We start from the raw sequence: 24,395 nt of genomic DNA, 5'->3' as shown, positions 1-24,395 counted from the left end.
TTTGCTCTTTTTTCTCTTAATTTTTACTTTAAAAGACAGGATTGCATAAAGCAATAATTATAACACCAAACTGTTGGGTTTGTAACATATATAATACATATGTCAATAACAGCACAGCGAGCTGACAGTCTAACCCTACCTACTTCCACTCCTACTTCACACACCTGAGTAAGGCAGTCTGATCGTTCCATGTGACTATCCCCAGGAAGAGATCACCTCTTCTCAGTTTGTTCCTGGGTAATAACTGAGGTGAAAGGGGTCGGGGGGGACAATATGCACTTATTTTCAAACATCAGGAATCCATCTTGACCATTCTTGGGCATGATATCTCTGACCAAAATTTTTAATGCTTCCCACAACATACAGAATAAAGCCCAAATTCTTACCAAGTCTTTCAAGGACCACCCCCGCCCAAACCATGATCTGATTCTAACCTATTTTTCAAGACTTTCCTCCTACTATAATAAGGCCCATATATTTCTAACCTTACTAGACTATTCACTATTATCTCAACACATTATTATTTCACATGGTTTCCCCACTGGAAATGTATCCCTTCCACTCCCCATTCCCACCTATCAAAATCCTACTCTCTCCTCAAAGCTCTGCACAAATGCCACATCCTCCCTGACACTTTCCCCAAGCATGAAAGTTAGAATTAAAGGTTCCCTTCTAGGTGGGAACACAGAATGCACCTTATTTGTATCTTCATTTCAGTGGAATCATGTGGGGGGCTAAATTCTAAACAATATATGAGGCAAAATCTCCAACAGTCAATGTTATCCTTGAAAATGCCACAGGAAGCCATTGCTGAAGATGGCCATATAGTTCTAAGTCCACAACAATGCGTTTTCTCTCCAGCATTAAAACAGATTGCTTCTTTTTCTGTTGAGCAGCAGAAGTTGTTGCTGGCTTACATTAAGAAGCCATGTTGTGTGGAAAATGGATTCCTTTGAACCCTAGAGGTGCTCTTACTCTGAGAGGCATACAGGAACTGAGCAAGCCAGCAAGAAGGGGAGACCCCCATCTCCGGCTCACCCACTGAGGGCACAAACTCACTGAGTGGACTGTCCCTCTGTTCCTTTGCGCACAAGCTCCCTGTAGAGTGTGTACTATGGAATCAGAGTGGTGGCACCATAACCCAGCTCTGCGGTGCCGTCCTACAGCTGTCTGGTAGGGCAGTCATGGGTACAAGGTCAGCTCTTCCAAAGGCTTGGGCACAAGCTAAATCCTACACATCTTTAGCAATCTCACTGAACAGTGTCTCGCAAATACTGAGTTAATGGTAAATGCTTTTTAACTTAACTGAAGGGACAGCACAACCAACCAGATACAAAGCCATCTCTTCTACAGTTATCAGAGTATAAACATTCCAAAAACAAACATTTTTTTGCACAAAAAAAGCAGTTCTCTCTCAAATTACAAACCCTTGCAAGTCTAGAAAAAAAATCCAATCTGATTTAAAAATTCAATAACTGCAAAATACGAAGGAGCCAGGTGGTTGGCTGCTCTTAATGTTCAGAAGAAAATAACATAAAAAAAGTTTGTGAAGGGAAAATTACAGTGACCTTTAGCCTCCCATTTTATCTCTTAGAAAAACTTGTATAAATGTAAAGTATTATTTCTTCTTTGAGGCCAGATGAATTGATATTTTTGATAACAGTTCCATTCTTCTAAAGAGAAGCGACATTTGTCTGGTATCGTTATTTACTGTCACTCTGCGTGTAAAGCATTATTCTATCATGAAACGGTACTGTTTCTCAACAGAAAAAGACAAATCCAAATGGGTCACCTGTAGTCATACAGGCAGGTGGTGAAACAAGTGACAGGAGCGTCCCTCACACCCAGAGCTCAGGGCTCATCAACTGTCTCTGATTCACAAAGGTACTGAGTACACTGCAGATGTCCCCTTAGGCTGGAAAGGAAGTTCACGAGCCATGGGAGAAACTGCCTTCCACAAACACAGAGGGCTTCCTCAGGGCAGCCATTCTAACCTAGGAATCAGCTAGCGGACAGGATCCTAATAACCCAAAATAGGGCAGATAAAATTACTCCCTGGGGAGGTCAGGGTTTCCAAGCCCTGTGTCCTAGCAGACCCCTGACAGGAAAACGAGACAACTTCCAGGTCAATCCAGGATGGTTGGCCTAATTAATTAGAACCCTTTCCTGGGATCTTTGGGGGGCTTGAACCAGAGGGAATGCCAGGTGGGACTCTTTCTGGTGGCTACTGCTGTAAAGTGGGGAGCTGTGGTGGTCATATTCCCATCATGTGGAGAAAGCAGCCTACAGCAGGGGAGAGAATCAGAGACAAGAGATGGGGAGATCCCTACCACTGTTCAAAGTCCAGGTGCCAGGTACCCAGCTGCATTCCTGCCCTCCCTGTGGCTGGATGATTTTGTGAGAACCCCACCGCCACCATTATTTCAATAAACCTTCCAATTTCACTTGATGGAATTCAACGTGCATTTCAGTCACTCACAGTCATGGAGACCTCAGAAATTAAGGGGAACACTGGTTCAGAAAGATCAGGACAATAAGGAAAACAAGATAATAAAGGTCCAACCAATACCAAAAATAACTAAAAATGAAACCATACAGCAGTCATTGATAAGTATTTGCAAAAGTCATTGATAGTATTTGCAAAATAACACGTTCAAAATCTAATGACTATTCAATGGAATTCTAACAACAATAGTGGGTGATACGTAACTCGGGGACCATGTATGGTTCTGACAGAAGTACCCGTGATTCTTTACCTATGATATTAGTCAGAGAACGCAAATGATAAAGGTAGTCTGCATAACTGAAATTCTTCTCTTCCACCAAGTTTTGCTGTCTTGCAGAACAAATAAGGTTGGCCTTAGGTCTTCAACTTAGTTTTTATGTTCCATGGATTTCAGAACCATTGACTGGTATTTTTAATAGTTTTATTATTTTTATGAAAATGACACATGCACTCTGCAAACAACTCATTTTTTAACTAGTAAAGTTTTGTTTTACTATATGCAAAATGCCTCTAAAACTAACTAACACACGCAAACGACCTTTCATTGCTGACTATTTGTAAAGCTGTGCTTGGTATTTATGACAATAAAGTACTAAAAAGGGTCCCTGCACCCTACTAGCTTATATCCTGCTTAGGGGGGTTGATTCATCTAAGACAGGAGTATAAATTATTATCCGTGGTTATACAGAGTGACTGATCTACAGTGTGGGGAAAGGGCATGGGATTTACAAAAAACTGAGGTGTATCCCAGCTCTACCACTTTCTTCCTGCCACTTACCGTGTGACCTCTTGACATTACTAAGCATTATCAGTCTCAACTTTTCTCAGCAGTAAAATGTGGCTATTAAGACCTACCTCACAGAGTTGCTGTGATTAAGTAAATGCCAGCTGTATAGGAATCACATGAGGTGTAAACCTTGAAAAATAGATTGACATATTTCGCTGACATAAGGATGGAGTAGACTACATAAACATTCACACTTGCCTATGAATGAGACTAAGCTGCGGTCCTTTGCACACACAATTCCCCTGGAACGCTCCCCCCCAAGCCCTGCCACCCTGTGCTTCCGACCTGTTGGCCCAAATGTCACCTCCTGGGAGAGGCATTCTCCCCCATGTCAACAGGTGTCATGAGTCACTCAGTGAAGAACTGAGTCACCCCATAGATTCTTATTCAGGATGACACCTGAGTAGGGCTTTAGTCCCTAAGAAAGTCTGGGCTGAAGAGCACACATCCATAGGGAAACTCACTGGGTTCAAGCTTTACTCCCCAGACAAGCTGAAGGATTTTGGACCAGTTATTTAACTTCTCTGTGCTTCAGTTTCCTTGTTTACAAAATGGGGATAAAAATAATAACTTACTCAAAAAGTTGATGAGAGGATTACATGGCATATTTTAAATCAAAGCATGTTTACAACACAGTAGGCAGCCACAGCTAGACTGGATGGGGAGGTTTGAGTTAGGGGTAACAGAAAACAGGGTAACTGAGTCTAAGTTCTTCAGGGCCTTGAGTCGAATATCAATTTAAAATGGATAGAATTTACGATGTGTGATATGTAGCATATTATGACAAAGATGTGCCAGATGAGTTAGGAAAAAGAAGGAAGACTAAAGCAAGAGAGATTACTTAGCCTTGTTACAGAGACCTATGTGTGTTGTAAGTGGTACAGTGCCAACAGAAATAGAAAGAAAGGAAAAGCCACAGTGGAAGTCAGCACTAATCCAGCGACAGACTAGATACAGGGTCAAGGTTATTAAGTGTACACATGAATAATTTAATTAACAGGTATGGTTTCTATCAAGAACTCACTACAGTACAACCAAATCTGATTATCACATTACACTGAGTTACTGAAGATCAGAAACAAATGTTTCTAATGAAACGAATATGGGTATTACTAAATATAAGCAAATAAGAAGCAATATGGGGCTTCCCTGGTGGCGCGGTGGTTGGGAGTCCGCCTGCCCATGCGGGGGATAAGGGTTTGTGCCCCGTTCCGGGAAGATCCCACATGCCGCGGAACGGCTGGGCCCGTGAGCCATGGCCGATGAGCCTGCGCGCCCGGAGCCTGTGCTCCGCAACGGGAGACGCCACAGCAGTGAGAGGCCCGCGTACCGCAAAAAAAAAAAAAAAAAAAAAAAAAAAGAAGCAATATGAAATTAAAACGTATTATTTTTATGGTACAGAACAAGAAGTAAATTCTAGCACAGTAATATAACATACCAATGAACATTTTGAGAAAGCAGTCTGTTAAGACGCATTTTTTATACTTAACTCTTTCAAGAAAATATTTTTTTGAATATTCTAAGTTATTCTGCAACATCAACTTTCTTCAACATCTGCCTAAATGATGATTTCAAACAAAAATTACTTGAACAAATATAGCATTCTGGTGAGAAAAAAGTTAAACATCATTTACAGGGAACTCAATTTATCCCCTCTACCTGCATTTGTATCTTTCACTGAAAATTATTAAGACTAGAAAAGGTATAGAAAGTAGGAAACTAATAGATGATCCTTCTATGTCATACACTGTGCTAGGGACCTGAGCTCACCTAATCCTAACAACCACTGTAGGGGGTAGGGCACCCAATGCCCAGTTTATAAATGAAGACACCAAAGCCAGAGTTCACACACAGCTTGCACACTATGGAGCGCTTGGATTCTTACCCACGTCTTCAGATGCCAAAGCACAGGAATTTTCCCCTACAATGCCCAGTCTCCTGGGTCTACATAAAAACAAAACATATCACGGGTAGCCAAGACAGGGATTTCATGAACCAACTAGGTAAACGGAGAAAAGGGGAACAACATTCATCGTTATCATAAAATACCTTTGCAAAACACAACTGGCTATACCTATGAAGGACCTTCATAAACTATGGAATTTATGCCTTTACTTTGTTTCCACAAGAAAGTACTCTTCATGACAGCAGGGAGCTTGTGTATCTTGCTCACCATGGCAATGCCTCAGATCTACAATTAAGAATTTCCAGCACACTGAAGACGTTCAATAAATATCTGCTGAATGGCAGTAGCTCCATCTTCGTCAGCAGAATGGAGTATTTGAAAGAGCACAGGGTTGGCAGACAGAAGGTCTGAATTTGAATCCTGTCCTGCCCCTCTGTTGCTGTTACCCTGGACAAGGGCTTAACTTCTGTGTATCAGTTTCCTTACCTGTAATGTTAGGACAATACACTACCTGCCCTATAGAGGTGCTTTAAGAATAAAATTAATTACTACATGCAAAGCACTCAGAACAGTTCCTGGCTTACGGTAAGCCCTCAATAAATGGTAACTATTATGATTATTCAAAGGGTTTCTCAGTGGAATTCCAGGTTCTAATTACATACAAGTTTGTATACAGAATGGACCCATAGCATGGAACTAAAATTCTAACTTTTCAGTGTAAAATATCTTCACCTCATGCATACCACATTTCTAATGCCCTTAGTACTTTTGAAGTTAAAAAGGAAGAATTAAAAAAAAGAAGTCAGTATTTTATGGATGAAAATGGTTTTGGAAGGAAAACCATGAGAAGTGGTTTACACAAATGTTCCTTATGTATTCATTTCATTTCTCTGCTAGATTCCCAGTCTAAAATTAACCTTAAGTAACCGAATCTGAGTCATCGAAACAATACAACATACTATTTCAGAGCTGCACATGTCCTTAAAAGGCACAAATTAGAACATATGCTAACCTCCTATGTATGAAAAAGTGTTCTTGCAGTTTTATAAAACTACACTGTGATTATTATTTTAAAAGCCCTGAAGTGTATATATAATCTCAAAGAACATGAAAATATGATGCAGAAACAAAATGTCACTTCCCTATGCCATTTCTTGCTCTATAGTTTGGATAGAACAATGGTTGCTTGTTATATATACTGACTAGTACATCTGAATCATAATTAATGCCTCTTGTTGGGCTAACGAGGTGCTTCAACCAACAGTTTCTAAATAGATCATTCCTAGTTCTGATCCCTCATTATTCACCTAAAACGGGAAAGCGTATTCAACAACGTTCTCTGAAATATACCTAAAATTCAGAGCTGAATTCTGTGTTACAAAATGTGTTTTGACTTGTACTAAAATAATAGTTGATGTGTGTCAGTTATATTTTAAGAACACAATTAATAATTGATGTTATGATCGAGCAGATTCATTCTAGGAATATAAGGATAGTTCAATATTAGAAAATCTGTTAATACAACTTACCATACCATTATGTTAAAAGGGAAAAAAACAAATGCTTGTATGAATGCCATGAAGGTATTTGACAAATTCTATTCTTATTTAAAAAAAAAAATCTCAGTAGTACTAGTAATGCTACTAGGAAACATATTATATTCTTACTATTCTTTAGGAAATGGGTTAAATATTTTACATTGATTATCTCATCAATTAGTTGAGAATACCCCATGAGTTAGGTCCTCTTACCACCACAGAAAATGAACTAAAGTTCAAAGAGACTAAACAACCCTCTCAAGGTCAAGCAGTTAGTGAATGGCAAAGCCCAAATTTGAACCCAAAGCCATCTGACCTCAGAGCTCAAACACTTAAATCAGTAAGGGAAAAAAATATTTTTTTTGAACAGGCAGTTAACAGAAAAATAAATACAAATGGCCAAAATTAATCAAAAGATGCCAAGCCTCACTCATAAATTTTTTTAAATGCCAACTAAAACATACTGATCTATCGAATTGATACAAATTTTAAAATTCTGCAATTATATGTTAAACGTAAGAGTATAAATTAGTATACTATTTTAAAAGGCAATTGGACAATGCCTACACAAATTTCACATTCTCATACCTCTGACTAAGCAATTCCACTTCTAGAAATATATCCACTGGATGTACTTGCACAATCATGCAAAGACACATGTACCTAAAATGTAAACAGCCTGTTATATAAATTTTAATGTGTCCATATAATAGAATACCATTCAGTCATTAAAATAAGAATGAGGTATACCTCTGGATGTAAGGACATGAAGAGTAGTACAGGGCATACTGTTAAGTGAAAAAGGCAATATGCAAAGCTGGATATAATTTTAATTCTAACTAAATATGTATGTGCATAAAAATGTCCAGAAAAGTACTCAAGAAACCGTTAACTGTGGTTACCTCCAGGACAATGATTGGGAACAATGGGAGAAACAAGCACCTGTCGTGTTCATTTTATACCCTTTGTACCATCTGACTTTTTACTATGAGCATGTACCAACTTTATGATAAAAAAAATCTCTAAATGATATAAAAGGTACATTATGCACTGATTACAGCTATAAAAACCATGGCTACTGATTCACAAAGATTCCATTTTAGAAACATATTAATAGTTGCACTTGGGCTTCCCTGGTGGCGCAGTGGTGGAGACTCCGCCTGCCGATGCAGGGCACGCGGGTTCGTGCCCTAGTCCGGGAAGTTCCCACATGCCGCGGAGCGGCTGGGCCCGTGAGCCATGGCCGCTGAGCCTGCGCGTCCAGAGCCTGTTGCTCCGCAACGGGAGAGGCCACAACAGTGAGAGGCCCGCGTACCGCAAAAAAAAAAAAAAAAGTTGCACTTAATATATAGTGGGAAACCTCATCATTAAAAAGGCCAAAAAGAAAAAGGAAAAAAAGATGCTGACTTATTGTTGCCAAAGATAAGGGAGAGCCGAAAATGATTTCAAATCAACATGGAGAAAATGAACAACCATCACCTCTCGGCCCTCCCCTCCGTCCGTGCCTACCTCCCCTGGTACTTCTCATCTCACCCTCTCCCTTCTGTCCCCACGGAGCATCTCACATACTGTTTTTAGACTGCTCAGAGTGCTGGACTCAGTGGTTCCTAGTTTATACAAACAGATGTAACTAGGTCTTTTTATTTTCTAGAGGATCCATAATTGCAATAATACAATTCTATAAACCAAGCAAACATGACTTATTCAGTTCTAAGCACCTTCCTTAGGTATACTTGCATCATTAATCTTCTGTTCGATTTGCAGACATCTGAAAAGCATAGAGATGGTAGTCATGACAATATAAACTAAATTGATTTTTCCCAATATTAATAGTTCTTTTCCTTCTCCAGGGAGAAACAGAGAGACATAATAAACCTAACTAAACTGCAAGCAAATCGTTTCTAAAAATGTAGTTAATTCTATGTATAAACAAGTAGTATCATGGTTTATAATACTTCCAGATACTTATCCATTAATTTGGGTGGCAACACAGTATTTTTCAGATATCTAGCTGAAAAGGAAAGGGGATAATACTTAAATTTACATCAAAATTAATCTGAATCAAGATGTCAAGGGGCAGAGGCAGAGCATAAGTCACACCAGGAACTGCTTTTTATACACTTTGTATAAGGACCACTTTGGAAAAGTTGGTTTTAATAAATGGTAGCATCACATGCTACACCAGTTCAGGGTGACGATTTTTTAATAAACCTTTTCTGATACTAAGAAAGAAAAATAAGAAAAAGAAATCTGAATCACTCAAACTGATGGCTAAAAGCATCAGAATGTAAACCATTCTGTAATTTTGGGCACAGAAAACTTGACTAACCTTGGCTGTTAGCAAACAACAACAATAAATTAAATGCTTTATTTGTACGAGTATGGGTAGAAATACAATGCTAGAATGGTACTAGAAACCAGTGCTTTTCCTTTACTTTGCTGGAATTTAGTGTATAAAATATATAACATAATTTCAAAATTCAGGATGAAAATTATAATGGAAATATAGCTAGGAGTTGCTAGATTTAGTGTACTCCAGAATCTTCACAAACAAGGGCTTGATTTGGCTGTGAAGTATCCAAAGTTTTTATAGTACTACTAACTTGTGAATTCCATTTAATAAAACTGTTAAAAACTACTTTGATTCAATTTTAAAGAATAAATTAATCATATTAAAAAAATAAAAACATGACCTTAAGCATGCTAAACTCTTTATGCCTCAGTTTTCACACCTGTAAAATGGAGACAATAAGAAACCCTCCTTCAAAGATGGCAGCAGTGATTCTCGTCGGTTATCATGGGGAAGGCTGCTAAGAAGCAGTGCCTGGCACACAGTCCATCCTGCATATATTTTAGTATCAACATCACCAACTACAATACCTTCACAAATGAGACTACGACGGTTCATAACCAAAATAAATGGTTCTTTGAATAAGCTTTTGAGCAACTTCTCGTTAGAGAAATTTATTCTTGGATGAAAGCAAGGGGGAGAGTTTTAGGAATTATAAATTCCTGAAAAACATTCATGACTGTTAAAAACAAGACTACAGGCCCAAAATGGAGTTGCCTCTAATAAGCCTCAGGTCACCAAACTGAGACTTGACTTAATTACAGTTTCTGCTCTACCAGAAACTGAATCTTAAATCAGCCAATCAGGAGTTGCCTGGTCAGCCCTAGGGAGGTCATCTGCCTGATAGACCCTGCTACTCCCTAAAGGAAAGGGACCTTGCAATAACCAACTCACTTTTTTCCTAGTGTAACTTCCTTGTTCCCACTTCCTTCTGCCCATAAAATTATTTCATTTTCGGCAGCTTCTCGGAGCTCCTTTCTATCTGCTAGATGGGACGCTGCCTGATTCGAAACAATTTTTGCTCAAGTAAACTCCTGAGTGTTTAATATGCCTCAGTTTATCTTTTAACAGGACTCACAGGCTGCCTTCAGAATATGCAATGGTCTCTGCCTCTGAATCTCTGTCCAGGATGAGACAAACAGGGTGATTCTCCTGTGGCTACAACAATAAACCAAGAGACACCAGTCCCTCTGATTATACAGTTTAACAAGAAGAATCCCTTCTGAAAGATTTAACTAGAGAAAAACTTCAGTTTTATTTAACTTCTAATTTAACTGCCTAGGTGATACAACATGCTTATTTTTTTAATCTATAAAAATAAATAAAATAAATAAGTCATAAATAAATAAATAATTCTGGATTATAAGCCTTTTCACTATTCTAATTCCCAGAAGAGCTCTCAAATTTAAGAAAGTTACTTAAAATAGATTAAATCGTCCCCTTCACGTAAATGTGCTGAAGAAAAGAAAAGCAACACTATAGGAGGGCCACAAAATCTGAATAAAGTGAAAATGCCAAATAAAAAGGTAACCTGAAAGTAGCGGTTTATTTTTAGAAAGCCACAAGAGTTGAAGTTTTCAGTTACTACAGCAGCTCACCACTCAGCAACCTGTTGAAACTCAGCTGTGAAAAGAACCCTATAGCATGAAAGCCATGTACGTTTTCTGGAGCACTCTGCATCTGGTACCCTATTTATGTTATGCAGTGAGCATATCAAACTACGTGCATCTGCTCTTAAATGGGAGCTATAACTGAGAATTCTGCTTTAAAATATCTAAGTAGAGGGTCAGTTCCACCTTTTTTGATGAACGTCAGTAAAGATGATAACATTCATAATTCCATGAAACATGTATAATGATACAATTATTTAAGCTGTTTAGTCTTTCAAATGAAAGGCTCCTCTTTTCTACCATCTTGAAAACAATATACCATTAATCTATATTTTCATTTTTTAGCAATTTGATTATACAGTCTTATGTAAAACAACAACAACAAAATCAACGTTCTCTGATTTTAATAATGCAAGACTGAAGGTAGGAAAAAACGGTGGTGGTGGTGAAACCCGCTTATTACTTGGATACGTTCTGTGGTTTTTAGCTGTACGATTAATTTTCAGAAAACGTGATCAAATGATTAGCTAGACACTGTTGGCCTCTCAGAGTCTCAGAATCCAATGACAGTAACATTCTCCAGCAATCAGCTCCGAGAAGCAGCTGGTTCAATCTGATTAAGGGGGGGGGAAGGGAGGGCTGTACATACACCTATTTAAAATTAAAGGTTAAATCTTAAAAAGCAGATCATACAGCTTATAATTTAGGGGAGACTGAAGCTGCTTTTCTGTTTTTATCTAAAAAGCTAAAGGATGTTACATTTGAGAGAAATCTCTCCCATCTCCCCACAAATATCAATACAGTGTATCCAAATTTGAAGTAAGGGAATTAGCTATAAGAGATACACTGAATTATGCACTTTGGCCAATTAAAATTAAGAGGGAGAGATTACAGGAGAAAATATCATAGATACTAATATTGTGGCATTTTCATTAGATTAAAATTTGACAAATTGAGCCTAATGATACATAAAAGTGTATTTAGCACTCGTGTGTCAGCACTGTGCTTAAAAAAACACACAAACAAACCAAGAAAACTTTGCCTACATCTCTTCATGAATTTTCAGAAGAGGGTTTAAGTAAGTTGCCCAAGTTCATAGAGCTAAACAATGATGCAACTAAAATCCTAAACTACATCTGTTGGCCTCTGGCCCAAACCAGTGCAAGGCACGTTGTAGGCTCTCGTTGAATATTTGATCAATAAATGGAAGAACGGCCATTCCAAGCTCTTCGTTTCTACACCTCCTGCCTTCCGTACTCACGGTAAACATCAGAAGGTTAAGGTGCTCTCACTGGGAACCTGACAGAGTTAGCCTTAAAGAAAGTTTAGTTAAACAAGCATTCATAGTGAATAAATTATAACCGAAACACCCTCCATCCAACTCTGCCCTCTTCGCTCTGTCATCCTTGGTCATCCACAAGATGCAAGACCCTCCAGACAACCACCTTTCCCCAATTTCATCTCCACACTTTAAGCTTCCCCACTGGTCCTAGAAGGCAGGGCATGTTTACTGCTGCTCTACCCAGTGCCCAGCACTGTGCCTGGTGATGCTAACTGCTCAACAGCTGACCTGCAGGACACCCCCCTGCCCCCCTCCACTGTAAGTAAACCACTACTCTCAGAAGGTCCCACCCCCTACACACAGTGGGATCCGAATGATAGTGAGGGGTGCCCCTGGCTCCCCACGCTGGCACCCAGACCAGACTTGGTAGTCCTTGCCGATGCCCTGCTCCCCTTAGACTTGTGGCATTCAGGTACCCTCCAGACTGGCATCTAGCTCTGTATTCTTTCCACTCCAGTTTTGCCATTATCACAGAACACATCAATGTCCATGCCCACCTTCAATTTTTTAATTCCTTGACTCCAATCAAGCTTCATCCAATATCCACTTTAGCAGTCTCACCCCGCAACTAATACACGCTGGTCATGACTCCTCTGGAATCTTAAACCCCGTTATAACACATCTGGCCAATTCTTCCCATTTTTCTGGGATGCCCATTTCCTTACTTTCCATTCTTTTTTTTTCTTTGACTTCATCCAGAAATGCCCTTTTCCCTCAGTTCATTAATTAGGACGCTCACGGTTTAGTAGAGGGAAAGAGACACGAGAACAACCACAATATCAAACAATGTGTAACAGTAAGAGCAGCATGGATGCATACTCTATTCACAGATGGCATCCAGAAAGAAAGAAAGAGTGCTGAGTGGTGGGGAACATGGTGCGGGGTGAGTTGTCCCAAGGCCAGACAAGCGAAGCCCGTGAAGCGTTCCCAACGTGAGGAGGCGCATGGATGCCGGAAGCAGAGGTAAGGACACGTGTGCCATGAACCTGGGGCCGGCCCAGCCCGCCCCTCCCCTCCCCCACACACCAGCATCCTACCTGTCCAAGGGCACCGCTCACATTGCAGTCTGCTCTTACAAAATGCCCAAGTGGTAAAATATGTTTTTTGGTTTTGTTTTAATCATCAGTTCCTTTAGATAAATGTGCATTTTCCCTTTATAAAGCTTCTTATGATAACTTTCGTGTCTCATACAGATCACTCCGAGGTCATGTCACCTAAACCTCAGTGTACACAGTGAAATAAGTCCAGAGAGGGGGAGCATCTAATAGTAATAGTTGTACTATTACAACTGGTACAGCGATGTGTTACCACCGGGGCAATTTCACTACCGTTTACAAAAGGAAGGGCCTGCAGTGGACTGGGGGCGAGGCGCAGGAGGATCTGGGCCTTCACACGGAGAGTTTGCAGAGCAGTGACCTCCACTCTGATCACACTTAGAGGACGGCTGCGATAAGTTCAAATGTCCACTCTATCTCCTCCTGTCTGTTTCACAGGCAGTGTCCAGGGACCGGGGCACACAAGGGGCTGAGCAGACTGCATAGGCCTCCATGCCATCTTTCAAATCCCTCCACATCTGCTGGTCTGAGGACACTACAGGAGCAGAGGCGACGTCCTGCCCAGCCCCACCTGTATGTAGATCAAGGTTTTACTGCTATCTCTCTCTTTCCCTTCCCCGGGGGTCTCTAAGAGAACTTTGGAGAAAATGCAATAAAGCTCAAGACATCATCTCCCACTGGCCTTGAGATAGTTCGTCAGCATTCCTGAGCCTAACAAAAAAGAACCAGAGACTGAACACTTGCCGTGGAGCCCACTGGGCTCTGTTTCGCACTGCATGCCAGAAGCCCCAGTCAGCTAGTACTGCCAGAGAGGAAGGAGGGGGGAAGAAGCTGAGGGTGTGAAGGGGGCAGCACTTGCTCTGTTCACCTGCTCTGACTTGTGATGAATCCCAGGGGAGGGTCTGTTTTAACAGGAGCCTGGGGACAGAAAGAGAACAGGGACGGAGGTGGTCTGGAACCCCTCCCTCCCCAAAGAGCCCCGGGATCTGTGCTCTGGCCTCTCAGAGGCCCTCTCCAGCTGCAGCTCCCTGCCCAGCGCGGGCACCTCTGGTTTCACCCAGCTGTCTCAGTGGAACTGTCTGACTCTTGATCTCAGCCCCACCCAGGGTGTCATCTTTCTAAAGAATTCTCTGTGTCAAGCTTTGCAGTCCATGAGCTACTTATGACCCCCCTCAAATCCAGTCCAGGCTCCTGAAGCCCCCTGCCCGTCTAGGAGACCCATGTGGACAACAGGCTGAAAGTGTGAAACTAAACTGGGGAGAATATAGTGTGAAGTGTTTTTCATGGATTATCTTCTGTTTAATCAGTACAATCATTCTGTGAGATAGGTATTATCTCCATGTTCTACCTGGAGAACAAAGGCAACTAAGACCAACACACACACACACACACACACACACACACACACACACACACACACACACTTTTAGTAAGTGGATATGTGAGTAGCAAATACTTCAACCCAGGTCTCAATCCAGAGCCTAAACTGCCTCCCCTGATAAGAGACATGCTAACATTTTGAAGCAATGGTTAAGTTAAACGCAAAAATAACTCCTGGCCTTCAGCCGCTGCTGTCCATGGCCTTGGGCATCTGCTTACTCCACGCCACTGATGGCAGAGGTCAAGTGCAGAGCAGCATACTATGAAAAAGGACTTATAATAAAAACAGCCCCTACTAGTGATAAAACACAAATACTCTTATCTTCCTGCTGAAACCCATGTCATAAGCCTTAAAGACCAGCTCAAATAGCACCATGCCGGGGAAGAACTATACATTTTCTGCTTTTCACTTTGTGGATACTGTGGTATTTAGCACACTCTGAGTCACAGCCAGCTTCCCTGCTAGACTGTGAACTTCCTAAGGGCCCTATCTTACTCTTCTTGCATCCCTAGCACTGTATCTGGCACAAAGTAAAGAATCAGTAAACGTCTGCTGAACAGATTAGTAAATGAATTAAAGTAGTATTCTCCTGGAATGCATTGTCTAGTGTTGGTGATTACCAAGCTTGAAATGAGCTTCTAATAACAAAATATAAATGTAAATATATTCATACTAGCAAATTGGTTTGAAAGTATGAGAATGACCTCTGGGAAAAAATAATTTGGGGGTTAAAAGCTCTTGTCAAATAACTTTAAAATAAAAACTAATACCAAGGCTACAAAATCTTTCCAAAACAAAACAGAAGGAAGCATATGTTTCCTGAATCAAGGAAGCATATGTTCCCTGAATCAGATTCAAGACAAGATCTGAACTTCTGCTATTTCACTACGTTTCTTGGGGACTTAATCAGTTTCTGTCTGGGGTGATTTTACTGAGTTTTTAATGTGCCATTTTACACAGTGGGTGTGTGAGATTCAAAAGTTAATTTCACCTCTGAATTATTCCAAATGCTAGTTTAGGGAAAATTAGAAGATTTTAGATCTGTTAAAAATATACCATAAAATTCAATGCTCATGTTATGGCTAAAAATTGAAGAGTGGCTAATTATCTACACGTGAAAAGAAAATTAGCCAATTCATAATTTGGAGCTCCATTTTCACTTCTATTATAAGAAATAATGACATATTAGAGCAAGTAGTGCTCAACAGCAATCCGTGAAAGCAATACATGGCAATCAATGGGGCATCGTGACCAGACAGTGGACATGCCCATACAATGTAAGAACTGATAACAGGTGATAACCAGGAACTGCCCCACTGTTGGGGATAACCGTCAGAGCTCTAAAAAAGCAGATTTCAAAATTTCAGGGAGCCATTTTGTGAAAGACAATGACAGCGGAGTCATGACAATTAAATGCAATATAAAATCCTTGGATGAGCTTGAACGAAAAGAGAGAGAGAGAGAGGACACAGCAAGACAACTGAGGAACTGGAGTCTAGACTATAGATTAGATAACAGCATTGTATCAAAGTTAAATTCCCTGCACATTAAGTTATTCAGAAAATGTCCTTGTTCTTAGGAGACATGCATGAGGTATTTAGGATTCCTAAAAGGTTCAGTTAAAAAACTAAAAGTGTGTCAGTGCATGTGCAAGGAAGGAAAGAAAAGAGCATACAAATGTGGCAAAATAATAACAGCTGGGAAATCTAGATAAAGGTGTTCACTGAACTATTCCTCAAACTTTCCTATAAGCTTGATTTTTTCAAAATAAAATCCTGAGATTAAAAAAAATTCAGAGAGAGGTCTGACCTCCTGAGAAGGCACTGGCTCAAGATTAATGGGTCATTTCAATTTGTTTTTCAATTCAGAGCCAAAACCACAGAGGAAAATCATTATACTCTTTTTAAAAAAAATTTTAATGTACAAACAATAAAAAGAGAGGCCCATATTAAAGGATGAACATCAAATAGTGTTATGACTCTTTAAGGCCTTTTTATGACAGACTAAGACACAGAGATGAGCATTTTATTGTTTTGTTTTGTCTTAAACTATGTTCAAGAGAGCTGACCACTAACATTTTTGAGAGCCTAGACACTCTGCTTTATAAAAACCATCTAACTTAACCATCATAACAAAAGTGAATACAGCTGCTGTGATCCCAAAATGAAAGAAAATGAAAATAAGGAAGTAACACTCAATGAGGTAAATAACTTACAAGCAAATTTACACAGTAAATGGGTGGTTTGAACTCAGGTCTGTATAACTCTACATCTTAGGGTCTTTCCCATATAATATACTAGATGAACAACAAAGCAACAGAATTGTTGTTTGGTTGAAGTTTTACTCTTCAAAGATTTATTCAGCTACTACCTCTACTACTACCAATAATTTTTAATAATAATTACAACAATAAATGGTATGTTTCCCATTTTTCCACCAAAAAGAATAATCTTCCAAAACAGAAAGTCCATAATAAGCTCTAAGAGAAATTAAATGCAAAACTGTCAGTGCTAATTATATCAAAACTCTAAAATAGATTATGTATATGACTTCTGTGTATTTAAAAAGACATAAGATAAGAAGTGATTACTCAGAGTATAAATGGATTAAAAAAGAACAAAAGCAGTTTTTCTTTTGTTTAACACTAGGATTATGGGGTACTGTAAAGTTATGGATGATCATACTGCAATATATAAATGTATCACACCAACATGCTGTATACCTTAAACACACACAATGTTACATGTCAATTATATCTCAATAAAAATATAAGTAAACAAACAAGCAAACAAAGGTTATGGGCTGCTGTCAGGAAGATACCAGAGATACATTTACCTGGATTTCAAAAAACATCTGACAAAACGAAGCAACTGACAAAGCATTAACCTCCAAAATTTACAAGCAGCTCATGCAGCTCAATATCAAAAAAACAAACAACCCAATCCAAAAATGGGCAGAAGACTTAAATAGACATTTCTCCAGAGAATATATACAGATTTTCAACAAACACATGAAAGAATGCTCAACATCATTAATCACTAGAGAAATGCAAATCAAAACTACAATGAGATATCACCTCACACCCATCAGAATGGCCATCATCAAAAAATCTACAAACAATAAATGCTGGAGAAGGTGTGGAGAAAAGGGAACCCTCTTGCACTGTTGGTGGGAATGTAAATTGATACAGCCACTATGGAAAACAGTATGGAGGTTCCTTAAAAAACTAAAAATAGAACTACCATACGACCCAGCAGTTCCACTACTGGGTATATACCCTGAGAAAACCATAATTCAAAAAGTGTCATGTACCACAATGTTCATTGTAGCTCTGTTTACAATAGCCAGGACACAGAAGCAACCTAGGTGTCCATCGACAGATGAATGGATAAAGAAGATGTGGCACATATACACAATGGAACATTACTCAGCCATAAATAGAAACGAAACTGAGTTATGTGTAGTGAGGTGGATTGACCTAGAGTCTGTCATACAGAGTGAAGTCAGTCAGAAAGAGAAAAACAAATACCGTATGCTAACACATATATATGGAATCTAAAAAAAAAAAGGTCATGAAGAACCTAGGGGCAGGATGAGAATAAAGACGCAAATCTACTAGAGAATGAACTTGAGGACATGGGGAGGGGGAAGGGTAAGCTGGGACAAAGTGAGAGAGTGGCATGTATATATATATATGCTACCAAATGTAAAATAGATAGCTAGTGGGAAGCAGCCGCATAGCACAGGGAGATCAGCTCGGTGCTTTGTGACCACCTAGAGGGGTGGGATAGGCAGGGCGGGAGGCAGGGAGACCCAAGAGGGAAGAGATATGGGGATATATGTATACGCATAGCTGACTGACTTTGTTATAAAGCAGCAACTAACACAACATTGTAAAGCAATTATACTCCAATAAAGATGTTAAAAAAATAATCTGACAGTTTCATCATCATAAGTTTTGTAGAACTTATCCTCTCTACTGTATAAGGCAAGACCCTACTGTTCCAAATGCCCACCTGTTTTTATCCATTAATCACACTCCACTACATGCCTTTCATTCCTGAACCAAGTGGAAAACTAACTTATGAAACCCTGAAACCGCTACAAACTCTTAAAATTCTAGGAATGAATTTTGTTTGAAAATACTGAGTGAAACTGATTCCTTTTACTTATAGAAATACAAACCAACAGGTTTGTGGGCAGGCACTGAAAACACATGAGGAGAGTTCAGCAGAAACAGTGTTATTTATAAAAATGATCTGAAATTATGTATTTGTTAAACACATCCTTAATATAAACATTGCCCTCATCCTCATGAACCATAACAAAAGAAAAATGTATAAAAGGGAGAAATGTTTTGTTTGAAGTATTCAGGTTGAAATATTTACTTTTGATAGGTGCAGTATGAATATCAAAAGCCAAAACCTCACAGATGTAGGAAACTCAGTCAAATCAGGACTATATCATAACACACTATTTTTAAATTTTCATTCAATCAAAAGTGATTGAATACCTAGCACTACACATAGTATATTTATTGTTATAATGTATACATACAGTACTTATTGTTGTAATTATTATTAAAAAATAGACAAGTAAGGGGCTTCCCTGGTGGCACAGCGGTTAAGAATCCACCTGTCAATGCAGGGGACACAGGTTCGATCCCTGGTCCGGGAAGATCCCACATGCCACGAAGCAACTAAGCCCTGTGCAACTGCTGAGCCTGCACTCTAAAGCCTGCGCGCCACAACTACTGAATGCCGGGCACCGAGAGCCCGTGCTCCACAACAGTAGAAGCCACAGCAATGAGAAGCCTGCACCGCAGCGAAGAGTCGCCCCCGCTTGCAGCAACTAGAGAAAGCTCACGCGCAACAGCGAAGACCCAACACAGCCAAAAATAAATAAATAAAATAAATTTTTAAAAAATAGATGAGTAAGAAATAAACTCTTGTATCAAGAAGTAAACTCTTGTATCCTACGTTTCTGGTTGACTTATTTTTTTTCCCTTAAATTACAGGTATTACATTACAAATTTAAAGTTACTATTTACTTCTGAAAAGAAAAAGTATTTTTGAATTAAAACTTTATCAAAAAAAGATATCCTAAGAAATATTTTTAATTATCAGATATGAATTTCCCTATTTTAAGTAGATGTCTATTTTTTTTATGTTCAGGAAATGCTACTTCCAAAGAAATTGAAGTCAACTACTGCATTGAATTACTTTTCACCACTAAATTAACAAAGAGAACTGTAGAATTTCCTCCCCAAGATGTCTTAAGACAGTTTCTGCTTTCTTTGTCAAAAAAGTTTTAGACAAAGACCATTGTTCTTCTTATCCAAGGCAGTAAATATAATTTTATTTCCCTTGCCTGAAAGACTGAAAATGTGTATAAAATGCTTACCACAGTGCCTGACCCATCAGGAGTATTCCATAAGTCAATTCTCTTTTCCTTCCAATAATTAATGTCAAAATTCATTCTCATAGTGCTTTCCAGCATGTTATATTATTAGGGTAACAATATTTACACCTTTTAAGGCTTTTACAACATGACTCTTGAACGTGGTATCATTTCATTTTTCTTTAAATCGAACTGCTCCCTGTTGTTTTCACTGGCATTTCCTATTGCCTGTCACTTGGAATAAATGCAACATTTGACTTGAACGTGTATTTCTTTGCCAGCATTCTAGCTTGTCTACATTTCCAGCCAATCTTGCTGAGATACACTGGACACAGATTCAACAGTGGTGGTGAGGAGTGAAATAGGGTGTTTCAAAACGAACCTATATACTAGAGCCCCTGATCCTTCAACTGATGCTAAGTATACTGAACAACAAATATTAACGGAATTTGCCCAGAAATAAATGTCTCATGTCAGTTTGAGGCAGAAAGGAGACAATTTATTTTAAGAGTCTTAACTGTGTTCCTACAGAAAGAATCTTACATCACGGAGACAAGATATCTCACTACTGATTCTGTCTTATTGTTCCTCTCTGTTTCCACCACTGCTCATGAAAGACTACATATTACACCAGAATATGATCACTCCTGATAGCTCTACTCTGGGATAAAGTCTGATTGATGCCTTACTGACATAATCTCTCATTCCATGAAAGGCATTATAATCTACACTTTGTTTTCAACATTAAAAATAGATATGCCTCAACATTACAAAAAGCTCAGGAGGATAAAGTAGGTACCATCACAATACAGCGTATTATCCTAATCCCTGTCTTTTTCCTTATAGACCTGGTCACCACATAATAAGAGTAAATTATACCAGTAACTGCTGACAAATTAAAAATAAAACTCAATCTTAAAACACATTTAATAATATAGCACAGATGGAAATTAGGTAATTTTATGAAACAAATGACTCATTTGTATTATATAAATGTCAAAGATGATCTGTTTGAAATTATTTCTTGTGTTTTTCAACCAAAAAACTCTAGTTATATATAAAAGAAAGTCATTTTCTCAAACCAAACATGGTAGTACTTCACTTGTCCTCTATCTTTAGAGAAGAAGGTATTTCACAGAAGTGAATTTTCCAAACAATAGTTTATCCATTTCAGCGCCCAAACTCATTTAGGACAGAAATGCTTTACTTCCCCACCAATGTAATGCAGGTGGTGCCCAGTATAGTGAACCAAATTCAAGCACCTGTCAATGGTTAAGGTCACCCTCACTGTGAATATGCAGAAGGTTACTGTGGTATCTCTAGGACAGCAATAGCTCCTGGGGCAGGAACAAATATAAAGCAATTTGCTCCTATTCTGAATAGGACCCCATGATGACAAGGTCTTATATCGGAGTGTTATGAGTTTTCCTGTCCTTTATTAAAAACTCTCCATCCCTCCCTGTTTCTAGAGTGTCCTTTACCCAAGTTCTAAATTACTTCTTCTAAACTGTGACTGGCAAACCAGATAACCATGTAGATAATAATTTATCAAGAGCAGAAATAAACAAATTGGGGCAAGAGTCTCCATACATTAGCCTCAGTGCACAGTGCTGTTTTAAGTTTAGCCACTCAGTGTGTATTTCCAATTATTTCCTAGTTCTTGATTTTATCAGATGGCTGTGTTTTCTGGGAAAATGACTGACAAATAAGTTATTACTCTATAGCAATTATTCTTTTCATACCTTCTTATCCAATCCATTTTAAAAATGCCACCATTAGTGAGCAAAATCCATCATCAGACTTACCTGAGGCACGCCTCGTAAATCGGTTTATTACTGGAGCTGAAAGAGAAAAGCGGAATAATGTGATTAGATAAAATTTTAATTTATCCAAAACCCTGAAAACGACCTAAATTGTTAAGTGATCCCATAAATTAAATAGGAGAAAGATATGAATGAATAAACGATGCAAGAAGAAAAAACATTAATATATGAAAATTAAATGTTTAAATTCACTAGTAGCCAAAGAAATATAAATTAAAATCAATATTTCACCTGTTAAATTAGTCCCCCCAACACACTTCAAATGAAAATCCCTAGTTATGTGTGGCTGAAACTACTTAACTGGGACAGTGCCAACCTATATAATATTTTTGTAAACAATTTGGCAATTACATCTAGTGTCATAAAAGGTGTGTCTCCTTTAAGAGAGTAACTCTACTTTTAAGAAATTTATCCTAAAGAAGTATTACTAGAGAAGGAAAAAGATACACACACGTGTGCGCACACACACACACATCTATTCAACAGCATCATTTTTACGGTGAAAATATTTGGAAACAAAACTAAAAATGCTCACATATACGATATCATTATTAGGTAAAGGATGGTATATTTGTGGTTTTGACAATTTTTGTGCGACCCAAAGGTCTATGATATGCAAATCTATCTGTGGAAGGCTGCAATTTCAGGCTGGTGTATGGGAGTGCATTGCTCAGCTGGTAAGCCCAACCTTGGCCCACGCCCTGCATTCAACTTAGCTCTGTTGTTTCTTCTTGGTTTTGCTTACAGATATCTTACAGTTATCTCAAGACATTAGGTTTTTAAAAACTTTATTTCTTGAGAGAAGCAGGTAAGTTTACAGTTCATATTATATACAGAAAGGACATCATGTATTACACTGTACATTTTAGTAGCAGGATGTCATGGGTCTACTATGATTCTTTTTAATACTTCAATACTTTTTAAACAGTAATTATAAAGACTGTTTACACTATGGAAATAGGTCAAGTAAAAAAAGAAGACTTAAAATTTTTGTCAGCATTATGGTTATAGAGTACAAAAAATATAGATGCTTCAGAATAAGTACTGGAAGAAAACTGTCAGATGTTTCACACTAATCCTTGCAACCATTCTATTAAGTAGCAGCACCGCAACATTATTGATGACAACATTTTACAGTAAGGCTCAGAGATATGGATTAGTTTGCTTTAGATCACATAGTCACCCTGTGGCAGAGCTTGAGAATTCCAACGCAGGCACTTCTAGCACCAAAATGCTGCCCCACCAAGAACAGAAAGCAAAAATACTGACGCCTGAAATCACCACGTAACAGGTAAATATTTCCTTCCATATTGATCTCCATTGTTACTAAGGATTAACTGCGTGAAATCATTCACAAACCCAATTATTAAAACACTATAATGTATAGCAAAATTATATACTCTAAACTGAGCAAGAGAAAATTCCCACTACTTATATACCAAAATAATTCAGCCATATAGCTGCAAAGTCACAAATTACTTATATAAAAACCTTTCATCAGGTAAAGTGTAGTTATATTTTATATATCGCACGCACAAAAAAACTTTCATCAGTTTTCTTGGACACCTTCAACCCCCTTTTGCACAACTCCTTCAGAACCTAGTCTAAAAAAAGCCTCCCCAGCAAGCTACAAGGACAGGGGAAACTTCAACCACAGGAATGCAGAATAGATAGTGCTGGCTGCCCAAGGCAAGATGAAGGTAAAAAGCGTATCTCAGCCTTGGGGCAAAAAACAGAGCAGACACTCTCCTCCCCCTCTAGTCTCTCTAGACAATGAAATCACAGCACTGTGAGCTTCTGGTTTGAAATGTTGGGGCATCTTTGTTCCCTTGCGGTCCCTTAGGTTTCTGTGCCTTTTTTTTTTTTTTTTTTTTTTTTTTTTTGGCCACACTGCACGGTTTGTTGGATCTTAGTTCCCTGACCAGGGATTGAACCCAGCCCTCCCTGTGAAAGCATGGAGTCCTAACCACTGGACTGCCGGCGAATTCCCTGTGTCTTTCTGAAGTGTTTAAGGCAGAGATTTTCAACGAAGTGGCATCACCATCTAGGAGGTGTATTCTAAAGTTGTGGGAGCAATATTTTCAACTGTCACAATAATTCAGAAGACATCCTTGGCATCTGACAGACCACGTACAGGACAATCCTATACAACAGAGAACTATCATGAATCCCAAAACTTTTGTCCTGCACTACTTTCACATATCCCACTGGACATTCATGTTGGCAAACAAGTCAATTTATAACCACCTGAGCCTAAATTCTAACACTGTATATACATAAATACGATTATTATATGCAGTTTTAATATACATCAGATTTTCTACAACACAAATACAACATAAATCAAAGGAATTTGGGGGTTTTGGGGGGTATTTTTGTTTTGTTTGCAGTTTTACGAATAGATGTTCATCATTTCAAAAAATCATGTCACTGCTGTATCACTTGTGGTATCTGAATAACCAGTACAATACACCTGATCAGACTGCATTCGCAGCTTTCATAGTCTTAGTGATTCTGTATGTAAGTGGGAGAATCTAACTGCATTATGCCTTCTTGTGTACATGTAAGCACATACCTGCTGAAACACATTTTACTTACTATAAATTGCCTCATTTCTCCTTTATATTTTTGCTAGAAATTATATCAATGTTTAAATTGTGCGTAGAGAAGTTCTATGACTGTGACTTCCATTTCCCA

General features: G+C 38.7%; 1 protein-coding gene across 2 annotated transcripts in view; it reads right to left on the bottom strand.

Annotated features, from left to right (window-relative positions):
- Positions 1–24,395, bottom strand: part of PRKAR2B (protein kinase cAMP-dependent type II regulatory subunit beta) — a 112,900-nt gene that overhangs the window by 59,155 nt on the left and 29,350 nt on the right. For both annotated transcript variants that reach the window (XM_032642669.1, XM_032642670.1), the window contains exon 2: positions 21,681–21,716. In XM_032642669.1, coding sequence (XP_032498560.1) covers positions 21,681–21,716 — 36 coding nt within the window. The remainder of the gene's footprint in view (positions 1–21,680; positions 21,717–24,395) is intronic.

This window comes from Phocoena sinus, chromosome 9 (genome assembly GCF_008692025.1).
Source record: "Phocoena sinus isolate mPhoSin1 chromosome 9, mPhoSin1.pri, whole genome shotgun sequence".
In the NCBI taxonomy this organism is placed as follows: domain Eukaryota; kingdom Metazoa; phylum Chordata; class Mammalia; order Artiodactyla; family Phocoenidae; genus Phocoena; species Phocoena sinus.
Note: the sequence above shows the minus strand (reverse complement) of the source record. Positions and strands in the feature narration are given on the sequence as shown.